This window comes from Aquarana catesbeiana, linkage group LG13 (assembly GCF_042186555.1).
Source record: "Aquarana catesbeiana isolate 2022-GZ linkage group LG13, ASM4218655v1, whole genome shotgun sequence".
Taxonomy (NCBI): domain Eukaryota; kingdom Metazoa; phylum Chordata; class Amphibia; order Anura; family Ranidae; genus Aquarana; species Aquarana catesbeiana.
Genome location: NC_133336.1, coordinates 223,708,559 through 223,723,550, shown reverse-complemented (window position 1 = coordinate 223,723,550; position 14,992 = coordinate 223,708,559). Strand labels below are relative to the sequence as shown.

The window sequence follows — 14,992 nt, the reverse complement described above, 5'->3', positions numbered from 1 at the left end:
AATGTACACATATAATGCCTCCTCTGTTCCCTCCTCTTACCATTAAAAAATCATCCAATCAGATCACTTCGTTTTTATGAAATGCCTCTTCCGAGACCCAATGACATCATTATTGGGTCTTTCTGTTGGTCTTTGCCCCATAGTAAGAGTCTAAGAGGCAGTTTTTGTTAGGGGGTTGAGCGGAGGGCTCTTGCAAAAGCCACAGCACCCTACCCTTGATCCTTACAGGGCCGTCTTTAAGGCAGGGCAAAAGGGGCAGGTGCCCTGGGCCCTGTCATTGTTTTGGGGCCCAAAGCAGCTGCCTCATACTTGCCAACTATCCCAGTTTAACTTCCCTTGTCCCTTGAAAGTTTTAGTCCTGTGCTGTGTCCAGATATCTCAGTGTGAAGTTCTGTTACTAATGCTGCCCAGCTCTGCCCAATTGTTTTGTACAGATGACTCACCTGTAGACCCCGTGTTTACATGTAAATAACAGGCATTCATATGTAAATAGTGGCACCATTAATATGTTAATAGTGTGGGACCGTCTGCATTGATATGTAAATATGCCTCCCTGAGTACAGTCTAGCAACCAATCAGTGAGCAGTACTAAAGTGCAGTAACCTCTAGCAACCAATCAGTGAGCAGTACTAAAGTGCAGTAACCTCTAGCAACCAATCAGTGAGCAGTACTAAAGTGCAGTAACCTCTAGCAACCAATCAGTGAGCAGTACTAAAGTGCAGTAACCTCTAGCAACCAATCAGTAAGCAGTACTAGAGTGCAGTAACCTCTAGCAACCAATCAGTGAGCAGTATTGATGTACAGTAATCTCTAGCAACCAATTAACAACAAGCAGAAGTCACGTGCTGTGACCTCTAGCAGCCAGTGAGCAGTAATGATATGCTGTAACCTCTAGCAACCAATCGCAATCACTGCCTGATCTGAATTAGTAAACTGATTTTGAGTCTAGCTGTTATTTATTGTATGTCTCAGAGCAGGTGGAGCTCAAAATTTCATGGGGGGGGGGGGCCCAAGAAAACGTCTGCCCAGGGTAAAATCAATAGTAAAGACGGCCCTGGATCCTTATAGGAAAATGATTGATGATGCCCAGTCATTACTGGATTCAGATGTTGGTAGAACGCGTCTGTGCCCATTTGGCTTTTAATAAAAATGAATCAGTTCTGGGATTACCAGCTATGAAGCCCCTGATGCCGACGTCACTGATTAAGTCTTTTTGGGATGTGGGATCTCTGCAGGACTTTGAGGCTGCCGAGCTTTGAGGGTGTTCAATCATTTCATCTGGAAGAATGTTTTTGGTGTAGGTTTCACGGGAACAATTAACGCTCAAAGACCGTTTTTTCCGCACCCGTTTGACAGGTGCATGTCATTGCAATTTTTTACAGCAAGGCCAATTCTTGCTTTCATCAAGATTACCTCTATAGGCTTACGGTGGGAAGGAGCCACCGACACCCAAAGACCAATTTTTACACACCCGTTACTTCTATCCAAAGTCAAAGTGACACCAGAATGTATCCAAAAAAATCTCTAAATCTTGTTCCCAGTGCACTACATTGTGTCCTCATCATACAGGCTCCCCAGCTGTTGCTGAGCAAAATAAAGGCAGCTTGCAGGGAAAATTTCATTTTTTTTTTTTTTGCCTTTTTTGCAATTATTGCTGCAGCAGATTCTAGACATGGTACAGATGCGCCACTTTACAGGCAGACTAAGGGGACCCCCCTGGCACTATATTGGAAGGAGTTTTTAATTTTTAGGCTTTCACTTTAAAAAAAAAAAAAAAAATCACTGCTCATTTAAAAATGACGTTTTTCGCAAACTTCTTTTTTTATTGATACATGTCCCCCCAGGCCCCTATAACCATTATGAGCCTTCAAAATGGGCCATTTTGATTTTGGACTTTCGGGTCTTTGACTTTAATGGGGTTCGTTATTCAGGTCCGAGAATTGTAGCCTCAGTTTCCTGTTCTTAGCTGACAGGAGTGGCGCCCGGTGTGGTCTTCTGCTGCTGTAGCCCATCTGCTTCAAGGTTGGATGTGTTGTGCGGTCAGAGATGGTATTCGGCATACCTTGGGTGTAACGAGTGGTTATTTGAGCTACTGTTGCCTTTCATCTGGAACCAGTCTGCCCATTCTCCTCTGACCTCTGACATCAATAAGGCATTTTCCGCCACACAACTGCCACTCACTGGATATTTTCTCTTTTTCCCATCATTCTCTGTAAACCCGAGAGATGGTTGTGTGTGAAAATCCCAGAAATACTCAGATCAGCCCATCTGGCACCAACAACCATGCCACGTTGCACTCAGAATGCAGGGATCAGGAGTGCGTTGTGCTCATAATGTAGGGATCAGGAGTGCGTTGCGCTCAGAATGTAGGGATCAGGAGTGTCTTGTACTAAGAATGCAGGGATCAGGAGTGCTTTGTGCTCCAAATGTAGGGATCAGGAGTGCATTGCGCTCAGAATGTAGGGATCAGGAGTGTGTTGCGCTCAGAATGTAGGGATCAGGAGTGCGTTGTGCTCAGAATGCAGGGATCAGGAGTGCGTTGCGCCCAGAATGTAGGGATCAGGAGTGCGTCGTGCTCAGAATGTAGGGATCAGGAGTGCGTTGCGCCCAGAATGTAGGGATCAGGAGTGCGTCGTGCTCAGAATGCAGGGATTAGGAGTGTGTTGCGCTCAGAATGTAGGGATCAGGAGTGCATTGCGCTCAGAATACAGGGATCGGGAGTGCGTTGCACTCAGAATGCAGGGATCAGGAGTGCATTGCGCTCAGAATGTAGGGATCAGGAGTGCATTGCGCTCAGAATACAGGGATCGGGAGTGTGTTGCACTCAGAATGCAGGGATCAGGAGTGCATTGCGCTCAGAATGTAGGGATCAGGAGTGCATTGTGCTCAGAATACAGGGATCGGGAGTGTGTTGCGCTCAGAATGCAGGGATCAGGAATGCGTTGAACTCAGAATGTAGGGATCAGGAGTGTGTTGTGCTCAGAATGTAGGGATCAGGAGTGCATTGCGCTCAGAATGCAGGGATCAGGAGTGCGTTGCGCTCAGAATGTAGGGATCAGGAGTGCGGTGCGCTCAGAATGTAGGGATCAGGAGTGCGTTGCGCTCAGAATGTAGGGATCAGGAGTGCGTTGTGCTCAGAATGTAGGGATCAGGAGTGCGTTGCACTCAGAATGCAGGGATCAGGAGTGCGTTGAACTCAGAATGTAGATATCAGGAGTGCGTTGAACTCAGAATGTAGGGATCAGGAGTGCGTTGTGCTCAGAATGTAGGGATCAGGAGTGCGTTGCGCTCAGAATGCAGGGATCAGGAGTGCGTTGAACTCAGAATGTAGGGATCAGGAGTGCGTTGTGCTCAGAATGTAGGGATCAGGAGTGCGTTGCGCTCAGAATGCAGGGATCAGGAATGCGTTGAACTCAGAATGTAGGGATCAGGAGTGCGTTGTGCTCAGAATGCAGGGATCAGGAGTGCATTGAACTCAGAATGTAGGGATCAGGAGTGCGTTGTGCTCAGAATGTAGGGATCAGGAGTGCGTTGCGCTCAGAATGCAGGGATCAGGAGTCAATTTGCCGCCCCTCTGAAAGTGCCGCCTGGGTCCACGGTAGGCTGCCGGCCCTGCCGGTTAGTGTGTGTCTGATGACGGGTTCACTTAAACATACCTACATATCAGATTACCCGTGCCCCTGTCTGGTCCACATATGATCCGCATCCCCTGTGAAAAGTACATTCTGGAATTGTCAGAAGACTTCACTTCTCTTTTTTCACCTTTTCCCCTGAAATGAGACTTCAGATTGGAAGAGATGATGACCTCACATGATCAGAAGATCAGGAAGTGTGGCCTGTCTTATCAGTTCAGCATTGTTAACGCCAAGCTGAGTCTGACCACATGGAACATAGAAAGCGGTCAGATTCCTTACATCAGAATGTAACACAAAAAAAATGTTACTTTATAACAATGCCTACAGAATAATGTTTATCGTTTTATTCTTTTCATACGATATCTGCTTTGAAGGAGAATGAAAAGGTTCTTTGGTTGATATTTCCTCCGCCATCAGCTGCCCTGTGGTCCCTGCCGCCTGGCGGAAAAGGTTCACGAAGGAAGGCTGTGTCCTTATTCCTCTGGGGGATCTTAATTAGATGAGTGCTGGTCTTTGAGGCAGTTCCCATGGTAACTCCATCTGGTCAGAGGCGACTGAGTTAAATGAACTTTCTCTCTCCTTATTGGGAATGCCTTTCAAACAGATTTTTCCTTTTCGGTATGGGGACCTGTCAGGACATCTGTTGCCTACCGCATCCAAATCTCCCAGGCAGCGCTCATGCCTGCCGCCGCCCCAACTACTGGGAATGGTGGTATGTCATGCCACTGCATCACGGTGCATGGTGGAGGGTCTGTCCCGTTATTGACACCACCTCTAGTGCTGGATATGAGCATCTGCTGTTTCGAGGCGGGGGGGCATAGATTAAAGGGTACTGATCTGATAGAGAGAGACCAGAGTATCCACTGCTTCTGCTTGAGCATTGCGGGCCGCATCAGCAGTATGGTTACCCTCAAAAGGCTGGTTGTATCTGGGGTGCGCTACGTACAGAGTGCAGAGTTCAGGAGTGTGCTATGTACAGAGTGCAGAGTTCAGGGGTGTGCTATGTACAGAGTGCAGAGTTCAGGGTTGTGCTATGTACAGAGTGCAGAGTTTGGGGGTGCAGTACATACAGAGTGCAGGGTTCAGGAGTGCGTTACGTACAGAGTGCAGAGTTCAGGGGTGTGCTATGTACAGAGTGCAGAGTTCAGGGGTGTGCTATGTACAGAGTGCAGGGTTTAGGGGTGCACTACGTACAGAATGCAGGGTTCAGGAGTGCGTTAAAGACAGAGTGCAGGGTTCAGGAGTGTGCTGCGTATAGAACGTAAGGTTCAGGAATGTGTTGCCAACAGACTACAAAGTTTAGGGGTGTGCTATGTACAGAATGCAGGGTTTAGGGGTGCACTATGTACAGAATGCAGGGTTCAGGAGTGCGTTAGATACAGAGTGCAGGGTTCAGGGGTGTGCTGCGTGTAGAATGTAGGGTTCAGGAGTGTATTACATACAGACTACAGAGTTCAGGGGTGTGCTATGTACAGAATGCAGGGTTTAGGGGTGCACTACGTACAGAATGCAGGGTTCAGGAGTGCGTTATATACAGAGTGCAGGGTTTAGGGGTGCGTTATGTACAGAGTACAGAGTTCAGGAGTGTGTTACGTACAGGGTGCAGAGTTCAGGGGTGTGCTGTGTACAGAGTGCAGAGTTCAGGAATGCGTTACGTGCAGGGTGCAGAGTTCAGGGGTGTGCTGTGTACAGAGTGCAGGGTTCAGGAGTGCGTTATATACAGAGTGCAGGGTTTAGGGGTGCGTTATGTACAGAGTACAGAGTTCAGGAGTGTGTTACGTGCAGGGTGCAGAGTTCACGGGTGTGCTGTGTACAGTGTGCAGGGTTCAGGAGTGCGTTACATACAGGGCGCAGTGTTCAGGGGTGTGCTGTGTACAGAGTGCAGAGTTTAGGGGTGCGCTGTGCATTTCCAAAGGCTTCAAGAGGTGAATGGAGCAGCGCTGAAGCACGATGCAGGTGAGTATCAGTGGGTGGTCATAAATCACGATGACCTGAATTACAAACTAGGGACCTGTTTGTATTGTTGAACAATTTCAAAAGCACGGAGATGAGTATTCAAGAATCTCCTGTCTACAGAGTACAGTTGCCATGGCTGCAAAGAAGAGAAATCTGAATGTTTTTGTAGCAGAAAAAGAGTGTACCTTCGTTTTATCCAAAAGGGACATGTCACAGCAGCGCCTCTGACTTCAGATACGGCATCCAAACTCTAATACTTCCATCTTTAATTTAATTTTTACCCTTGCGTTTCGTACAAATCCTCACCACGGCCTCAAGGAGAACATTTGTGTTTAGTTTTCAATGACTGATGGGGTCAGATACGGGGAGGGAGAAGACGTCTGAGAGTTTTTAGCACAAAGCTCAGGATGATCCAACATGAGATATGTGAAGAACAGAGAATTAGCCAAGTGCCGAGTTGGTGCCAGGACTGCGGTATAAGTGCTGCATTAGGCCGTGTGAGCTCTGTTCCAATCAGATAAAGGATTATGTCACATTTGAGCTATTACACCCCTGGCTGGTTGCAGAGCTGACGCTTTGTGCAAGGCTTAATAGAGAAGTGCCAAGTAACGGCCATCAGCCATGGCCACTCATCGCTTGAGATCAGTAAAGGTCCGAACCTGTTAGAGTAAAATTTACACCAATTCACCACTCAACAACCTCCATCCTTCCAACTCTTCTGACTGGTCTCCACTGTTTTAGCGCCACTCATCAGACTTTAACCCTTCAGCTTACTGATTGGCCTCTACCTTTCTGGAGCCAACCAACAACCTCAATCCATTCCCCTCCTCTTACTAGTCTTCATCCTTTGGGCACCACTGATCATCTTCCATTCTTCCAACTCCACTGACTGGCCTTTGTTCTTCAGCTCCACTCACCAGACTTCATCTCTTCAGCTTCCTGATTGGCCTCTACCTTCCTGATTGGTCTCTACCTTTCTGGAGCCAACCAAAAACCTCCATCCTTTCCCCTCCCCTTACTAGTCTCCATTCTTTCAGTATCTTTGTGTGGCCTTCATCATCCTTTCCACACCACTGATCATCTTTTATTCTTCCAGCTCTACTGACTGGCCTTTGTTCTTCAGCTCCACTCACCAGACTTTATCACCTCTGCTTCCTGATTGGCCTCTACCTTTCTAGAACCAACCAACAACCTCCATCCTTTCACCTCCCCTTACTAGTCTCCAATCTTTTAGTATCTTTGGTTGGCCTTCAGCCTTTGGGCACCATTGATCATCTTCTATTCTTCCAACTCCACTAACTGGCCTTTGTTCTTCAGCTCCACTCACCATACTTTATCCCTTCCTCTTCCTGATTGGCCTCTAGCTTTCTAGAACCAACCAACAACCTCCATACTTTCACCTCCCCTTACCAGTCTCCAATCTTTCAGTATCTTTGGTTGGCCTTCATCCTTTGGGCACCACTAATCATCTTCCATTCTACCAACGCCACTGACTGGCCTTTGTTCTTCAGCTCCACTCACCAGACTTTATCTCTTCAGCTTCCTGATTGGCATCTACCTTTCTAGAACCAACCAACAACCTCCATCCTTTCACCTCCCCTGGCTGGTCTCCATTTTCATTGGTATCTTTGGGTGTTCTTTGTCCTTCAGGCACCACTGATTATCTTTCATTCTTCCAACTCCACTGACTGCCCTTTATTATTTCAGCTCCACTCACTGGCCTTTTAATTTTTAGCTTCCTGGTCGGTCTCCATTTTTCTAAAACCAACCTCAATCCATTCATACAACTCCCCTTACTAATCTCCATCCTTTCAGTATCTTTGGCTAGCCTCCATCACTCCCGTACCACTGAGCATCTTCCATCCTTCCAACTCCATCCTTCCAATTGATTGGCCTCTGACATTGACTCTGCTGACCACACTATATTTATTCAGCTCCACCGTTGGCTTCCATTTTTCTACATCCAGTCACCAACCTCCATCCTTCCAACTCCCCTGACTGGCCTCTATCCTTCATCCTTTCAGTTTTTCTGGCTAACCTTCATTCTTCCAGCACTTAACATCTTTATCATTCCAACTCCGCTGACTGGCTTTCAGCTCTCCTCACCAGACTCTATTAACTCTCTGATTGGCTTCCATTTTTCTATATTCACTCAGCGACATCCATCCTTCCAACTCCCCTGACTGGTCTCCATCCTTCAGGTACCCAAGACCGTCCTCCATCTTGCTTATATAAATGCCCTCTATCCTTCCAACTCCTCTGACTGGCCTCGATCCTTCCAGTGCCTCTGGCTGGCCACCATCACTCCAGTACCATTAAACGTCTTCCATCCTTCCAACCCCACTGACTGGCCTTTGACTCTGACATTGACTCTACCCTCCAGACTCGATTTCTTCTGCTTCATGGTTGTCTATTTTTCTACATCTATGGACTAAACTCCATGCTTCCAATTCCTCTGACTGGCCTCTATCCTTCCAATTTACCCACACTAACCTTCATTCATTCAGCTTTACTGGCTAGCCTCTATCCTTCCAGCACAACTGAAGATCTTCTGTCCTTCCAACTCCACTGACCGGCCTTCACAGTTTTATCTCTACTCAGCTGACTATCAGCTCCCTGATTGGCTTCCATTTTTCTACATCCACTCACCAACAACCATTCTTCCACCCCCCTGTCTGGTCTTCTTTAGGTTGATACCCAATACTATCCTCTGTCCTTCTGCTTCCTATGAATGCCCTATATCTTTCCAACACTTCTGAGTGGCTATCCTTCCAGTACAACTCACCAACCCCCATCCTTCAAGTTCGGCTAACCAGCCTTATTCCTTTTAGTACTCTGGTAATCCTCTATCTATCCAGCATCTCTGAATGGCCTCCATATTTCAGTCTTGTCTGACTGGCCTCCATCCTTCCAGTTCCTGGGGCTAGCCATCATCATTCCAGTACCACTGAGCATCTTCCATCCTTCCAACCCCACTGACTGGCCTTTGACTCTGACATACCTGACTCGGGCTCTACCCCCCAGACTCTATTTCTTTTAGCTCCATCGCTGGCTTCTATATTTCTATATCTACCAACCAACCTCCATCCTTCCAATTTCTCTGACTGGCCTCTATACTTCCATCTCCCCTTACTAACTATCGTTCTTCCAGCTTATCTGGCTAGGCTCCATCCTTCCAGCTCCACTGACTGGCCTTCACTTTTCACACTTTCATCGCTACTCAGCAGACTCTATCAGCTCACTGGTTGTCTTCCATTTTTCTATATCCACTCACCAACATCCATTCTTCCAACTCCCCTGGCTGGTCTCTATCCTTCCAGTACCTGGAACTATCCTCCATCCTTCTGCTTCCTATAAATGCCCCCTATCCTTCTAATTCTTCTAAGTGACCTCCATCCTTCCAGTACAACTCACCAACCCCATCTTTCCAGCTCCGCAAACTGGTCTTGGTCCTTTCAGTACTCTTGTTCCTCCTCTATCTATCCAGCATCTCTGAATGGCTTCCATATTTCGAGCTCCTCTGACGCACCTCTATCCTTTCAGCTGCCCCTACTGGCCTCCATCTTTCCATTACTGCTGACCATCCACCTCCTTTCCAAGTAATACATGGCTGACTTTCCCCCCCAGCAATTGAGACCTTGTCTAAAGACTACCAGAGACATCTTTTGACCTAAAACACAATATCTAACCAACGTTCTAACAACAGTGACAGCACTGACTCTGCCATGTTGGCACAGGGTACAAAAGGGCTGCCGTGCCAGGACAAGGTCCTTTAGCTCCCAAGGCACCCAAATTTGCCCCCCCTCCCCCTTGAGTTGTGAACTTCTTCAGCAACGTAAGTTGCAGGTCCTCCCTTTTTGAACCCCCTCCTGCCTACCCCTCGGCCCGGCCCTGCATCAAAATTATAGGTTCTTGTAAAAATTGAAAAAAAAACCTTGACAAGTTTCTCAACCTCCCGCTGTCACTCCATCATCATCATCATCATCGCAGGTTCTGGTGACAAAGCGCGCACATTAATGCGCATAATTAGCATCAGCTCCATAAACAGCCACGTCTGATGAATCTGCCGCTTCATCTGCATTAAATAATGTGGGGGGGGACGCTATTTACATAGAGAACAAGTCTCTATCCTTCCATAGAGAACAGGTGGGTTTAATGAAGCAGCTGTAAAAAGCCACAATTAAAAAGGAAAAGAAGTGCAAATTCGGAGATAAAAAAAAAACAAAAAAACGATTTTATACGGGAATCACTGAAGGGATGCAGACGCGTTCTCACAGATGGGAGGAAATAGTAAAAGAAAAAATAAATAAATCGCCGTTTGTTCGCATTCTAATTATTAGGTTTTGGATCTCGCTGAACAGAAGCTGAGATGGTCTAAAAATAAATGTCAGGAAGTCGTGTTTTACCCTTCCGTCTGCAGCCCCATCGCCAGCCAGGCCTCTCGCGTAAAATGCTGTTACCTAGAAGGCTGCAAGCAAGTCGCATGCTTGGGATCCAATGTTATATTCTTACTGCTTCCCTTTTACATGTCTCTCTTATATTAAAGCTGAAGTTTAATCTGCTTACAGTGCCTTGAAAAAGTATTCATACCCCTTGAAATTTCCCACATTTTGTCATGTTACAACCAAAAAATGTAAATGTATTTTATTGGGATTTTATGTGATAGACCAACACAAAGTGGCACATAATTGTGAAGTGGAAGGAAAATGATAAATGATGCAAATAAATATGTGAAAAGTGTGGGGGGGACATTTGTATGGCGCCCCCCGGAGTCAATACTTTGTAGAACCCCCTTTCTCTACAAGTCTTTTTGGGGGTGTCTCTACCAGCTTTGCTCATCTAGAGAGGGACATTTTTGCCCATTCTTCTTTGTAAAATATCTCAAGCTCTGTCAGATTGGATGGAGAGCGTCTGTGAACAGCAATTTTCAAGTCTTGCCACAGATTCTCAATGTGATTTGGGTCTGGACTGTGACTGGGCCATTCTAACACATGAATATGCTTTGATGTAAACCATTCCATTGTAGCTCTGGCTGGATGTTTCGGGTCGTTGTCCTGCTGGAAGGTGAACCTCCGCCCCAGTCTCAAGTCTTTTGCAGACTCTAAAAGGTTTTCTTCTAAGCTTGTCCTGTATTTGTCTCCATCCATCTTCCCATCAACTCTGACCAGCTTCCCTGTCCCTGCTGAAGAAAAGCATCCCCACCACATGATGCTGCCACCACCATGTTTCACGGTGGGGATGGTGTGTTCAGGGTGATGTGCAGTGTTAGTTTTCCCCACACATACCGTTTTGCTTTTAGACCATAAAGTTGAATTTTGGTCTCATCTGACCAGATCACCTTCTTCCACATGTTTGCTGTGTCCTCCACATGGCTTCTCACAAACTACAAACAGGACTTCTTATGACTTTCTTTCACCAATGTCTTTCTTCTTGTCACTCTTCCATAAAGGTCAGATTTGTGGAGAACACGACTAATAGTTGTCCTGTGGACAGATTCTCCCACCTGAGCTGTGGATCTCTGCAGATCCTCCAGAGTTACCATGGACCTCTTGGCTCTTCTCTGATGAATGTTCTCCTTGCCCGGCCGGTCAGTTTAGGTGGACGGCCATGTTTTGGTAGTTTTGCAGTTGTGCCATACACTTTCCATTTTCTGATGATGGATTGAACAGAGCTCTGTGAGATGTTCAAAGCTTGGGAGATTTTTTTTAATAACCTAACCCAGCTTTATACTTCTCCACAACTTTATCCCTGACCTGTCTGGTGTGTTCCTTGGCCTTCATGATGCTGTTTGTTCACTAAGGTTCTCTAACAAACCTCTGAGGGCTTCACAGAACAGCTGTATTTATACTGAGATTAAATGATACACAGGTGGACTCTATTTACTAATTAGGTGACTTCTGAAGGCAATTGGTTCCACTAGATTTTAGTTAGGGGTATCAGAGTAAAGGGGGCTGTGAATACAAATGCCCCCCCCACACACACACACACACACACACACACACACACACACACACACTTTTCCATATTTATTTGTATAATTTATCATTTTCCTTCCACTTCAGAATTATGAGCCACTTTGTGTTGGTCTATCACATAAAATCCCAATAAAATACATTTACGTTTTTGGTTGGATCATGACAAAATGTGAAAAATGTCAAGGGGTATGAATACTTTTTCAAGGCACTGTATATTTTGCCTTCCCTCCTCCCCTCATCAAAATGCTAATTACATTTATGAATAAAATGTTTCTATTTTTATTGCATATCTTACTTTAGACGCAGTGATATCATCACTGGGTCTCTGTGCTTCTCTTTGAAATGCATGGCTGGTGGGAGGGGCCTCTTGAAACCACCACAGCACACTCACTGCCTCAGTACTCCTCTCATGAGCCCTCAGCCCTCATGGGCGGGTATCAGTCTGGAGGAGTGGGTGTTTCTAGGCAGGCTGTATTTGCATAGGTCACACCTACATTCGATACTGAGCCTCAGTGGCAGCTGGTGCTCTATTTTTTGAGGGGGGCGGCAAACAAACCCGATGCAAGCCATGGGAGGAGTTATGCAAATATCAAAATGCCTTGGTGGGTGGGTATCAGTCTGGAGGAGTGGGCGTTTCTAGGCAAGCTGTATTTGCATAGGTAACGCCCACATTCGATACTGAGCCTCAGTGGCGTCTGGTTCTCTTTTTTTGAGGGGGGGTGGCAAACAAACCCAATGCAAGCAGTGGGAGGAGTTATGCAAATATTGAAAATTACTTGATAGGCGGTTATCAGTCTGGAGGAGTGGGCGTTCCTAGGTAGGTTGTATTTGCAGAGGTAACACCCACCTTCGATACTGAGCCTCCATGATTGGAAGAACAGAAATCCAATGAATGAAGAGGAAGAGCCCTCTCAGTCCTGATGCAAGCAGTGGGAGGTGTTATGCGAATATCAAAATACCTTGATGGGCGGGTTTCAGTCTGGGAGGAGTGGGTGTTCCTAAGCACACTGCATTTGCATAGGTAACGTGATGCCGGGCCTCCATGATTGAAAGAACTGAAATCCAATGAATGAAAGGGGCGGGGTCAGGGCCAGAATTCTGCTTTAAGGGACTGTTAGAGGGTTTAACTCTCCACCAAACACTGAAAAGGTTTTGGGTGTGGTGATCCTTTAACTGTTCACTTTCTTACATTTTGTCTCTTTTTTACCTTCTTCTCCAGCTATTCGTCATCGACAACGGCGCAGACGACTGGCGGATCGCGATGACTTACGAGCGGATATTCTACATCAGCCTGGAGCTGCTCATCTGTGCCATCCACCCCATTCCCGGGGAGTACAAGTTCTTCTGGAACGCCCGCCTGGCCTTCTCCTACACCCCTTCACAGGCCGAGGCCGACGTGGACATTATCCTCTCCATCCCCATGTTTCTGAGGCTCTACCTGATCGCCCGCGTCATGCTCTTGCACAGTAAACTTTTCACGGACGCCTCTTCCCGCAGCATCGGGGCGCTCAACAAGATCAACTTCAACACCCGCTTCGTCATGAAGACCTTAATGACCATCTGCCCTGGAACCGTGCTGCTGGTCTTCAGCATATCGCTGTGGATTATCGCTGCCTGGACCGTACGTGTCTGTGAGAGGTGAGAAGGGTATGATAGATGCCAGGGCCTGTTTAGATAATAAGCCCCAACTGTCCACAGTAGTTTGTGTCTCTGCCCCTCCCACAATGGGGAGATTTCCTGCAGTAGTTTGTGTCTCTGCCCCTCCCACAATGATGAGATTTCCCTGCAGTAATTTGTGTCTCTGCCCCTCCCACAATGGAGAGATTTCCCCCAGTAGTTTGTGTCTCTGCCCCTCCCACAATGATGAGATTTCCCTGCAGTAGTATGTGTCTCTGCCCCTCCCACAATGGTGAGATTTCCTGCAGTAGTTTGTGTCTCTGCCCCTCCCACACATGGGGAGATTTCCTGCAGTAGTTTGTGTCTCTGCCCCTCCCACAATGGGGAGATTTCCCGCAGTAGTTTGTGTCTCTGCCCCTCCCACAATGGAGAGATTTCCCCCAGTAGTTTGTGTCTTTGCCCCTCCCACAATGGGGAGATTTCCCGCAGTAGTTTGTGTCTCTGCTCCTCCCATGATGGGGAGATTTCCCCCAGTAGTTTGTGTCTCTGCCCCTCCCACAATGATGAGATTTCCCCCAGAAGTTTGTGTCTCTGCCCCTCCCACAATGATGAGATTTCCCCCAGTAGTTTGTGTCTCTGCCCCTCCCACAATTATGAGATTTCCCTGCAGTAGTATGTGTCTCTGCCCCTCCCACAATGGTGAGATTTCCTGCAGTAGTTTGTGTCTCTGCCCCTCCCACAATGGGGAGATTTCCCCCAGTAGTTTGTGTCTCTGCCCCTCCCACAATGATGAGATTTCCCGCAGTAGTTTGTGTCTCTGCCCCTCCCACAATGGGGAGATTTCCCCCAGTAGTTTGTGTCTCTGCCCCTCCCACAATGGGGAGATTTCCCGCAGTAGTTTGTGTCTCTGCCCCTCCCACAATGGGGAGATTTCCCCCAGTAGTTTGTGTCTTTGCCCCTCCCACAATGGGGAGATTTCCCGCAGTAGTTTGTGTCTCTGCCCCTCCCACAATGATGAGATTTACTACAGTAGTTTGTGTCTCTGCCCCTCCCACAATGGGGAGATTTCCCGCAGTAGTTTGTGTCTCTGCCCCTCCCACAATGGGGAGATTTCCCCCAGTAGTTTGTGTCTCTGCCCCTCCCACAATGGGGAGATTTCCCCCAGTAGTTTGTGTCTCTGCCCCTCCCACAATGGGGAGATTTCCCGCAGTAGTTTGTGTCTCTGCCCCTCCCACAATGGGGAGATTTCCCCCAGTAGTTTGTGTCTTTGCCCCTCCCACAATGGGGAGATTTCCCGCAGTAGTTTGTGTCTCTGCCCCTCCCACAATGATGAGATTTACTACAGTAGTTTGTGTCTCTGCCCCTCCCACAATGGGGAGATTTCCCGCAGTAGTTTGTGTCTCTGCCCCTCCCACAATGGGGAGATTTCCCCCAGTAGTTTGTGTCTCTGCCCCTCCCACAATGGGGAGATTTCCCCCCAGTAGTCAGAGTTGGGAGGGGCGGCCAAACTCTTCTTTTAACATTTGCTCAGAACTTCAGCTGCTCCGTCACTTCATCTACGTTCAGATGGAGTTTTCCCTGAAGGTGACCTCGGCATCTTTATTTATCAGTCCGGTAATAATTACACGGGTGTGTGATGGAGCTGACTGATTGTCTGTGTATCCGGAGCGACCCGTCGGGCGTGCGTCATCATTTCTCCATACGGTACAGACGGGAAGCTCTGATTGGCCCGCGGGATCCATTATTTGCCGTCTCCATAAGTGAGCCCATCTGTGTTGGGGCTTGGATGTACGGAGGGGATTATGGGCG

At 47.4% G+C, this 14,992-nt stretch overlaps 1 protein-coding gene across 1 annotated transcript in view; it reads left to right on the top strand.

Moving 5' to 3' along the window:
* Nucleotides 1-14,992, top strand: part of KCNN3 (potassium calcium-activated channel subfamily N member 3) — a 145,198-nt gene that overhangs the window by 64,682 nt on the left and 65,524 nt on the right. The window contains exon 3 of the mRNA XM_073609243.1: nucleotides 12,786-13,204. Within this exon, the coding sequence (XP_073465344.1) occupies nucleotides 12,786-13,204 (419 nt within the window). The remainder of the gene's footprint in view (nucleotides 1-12,785; nucleotides 13,205-14,992) is intronic.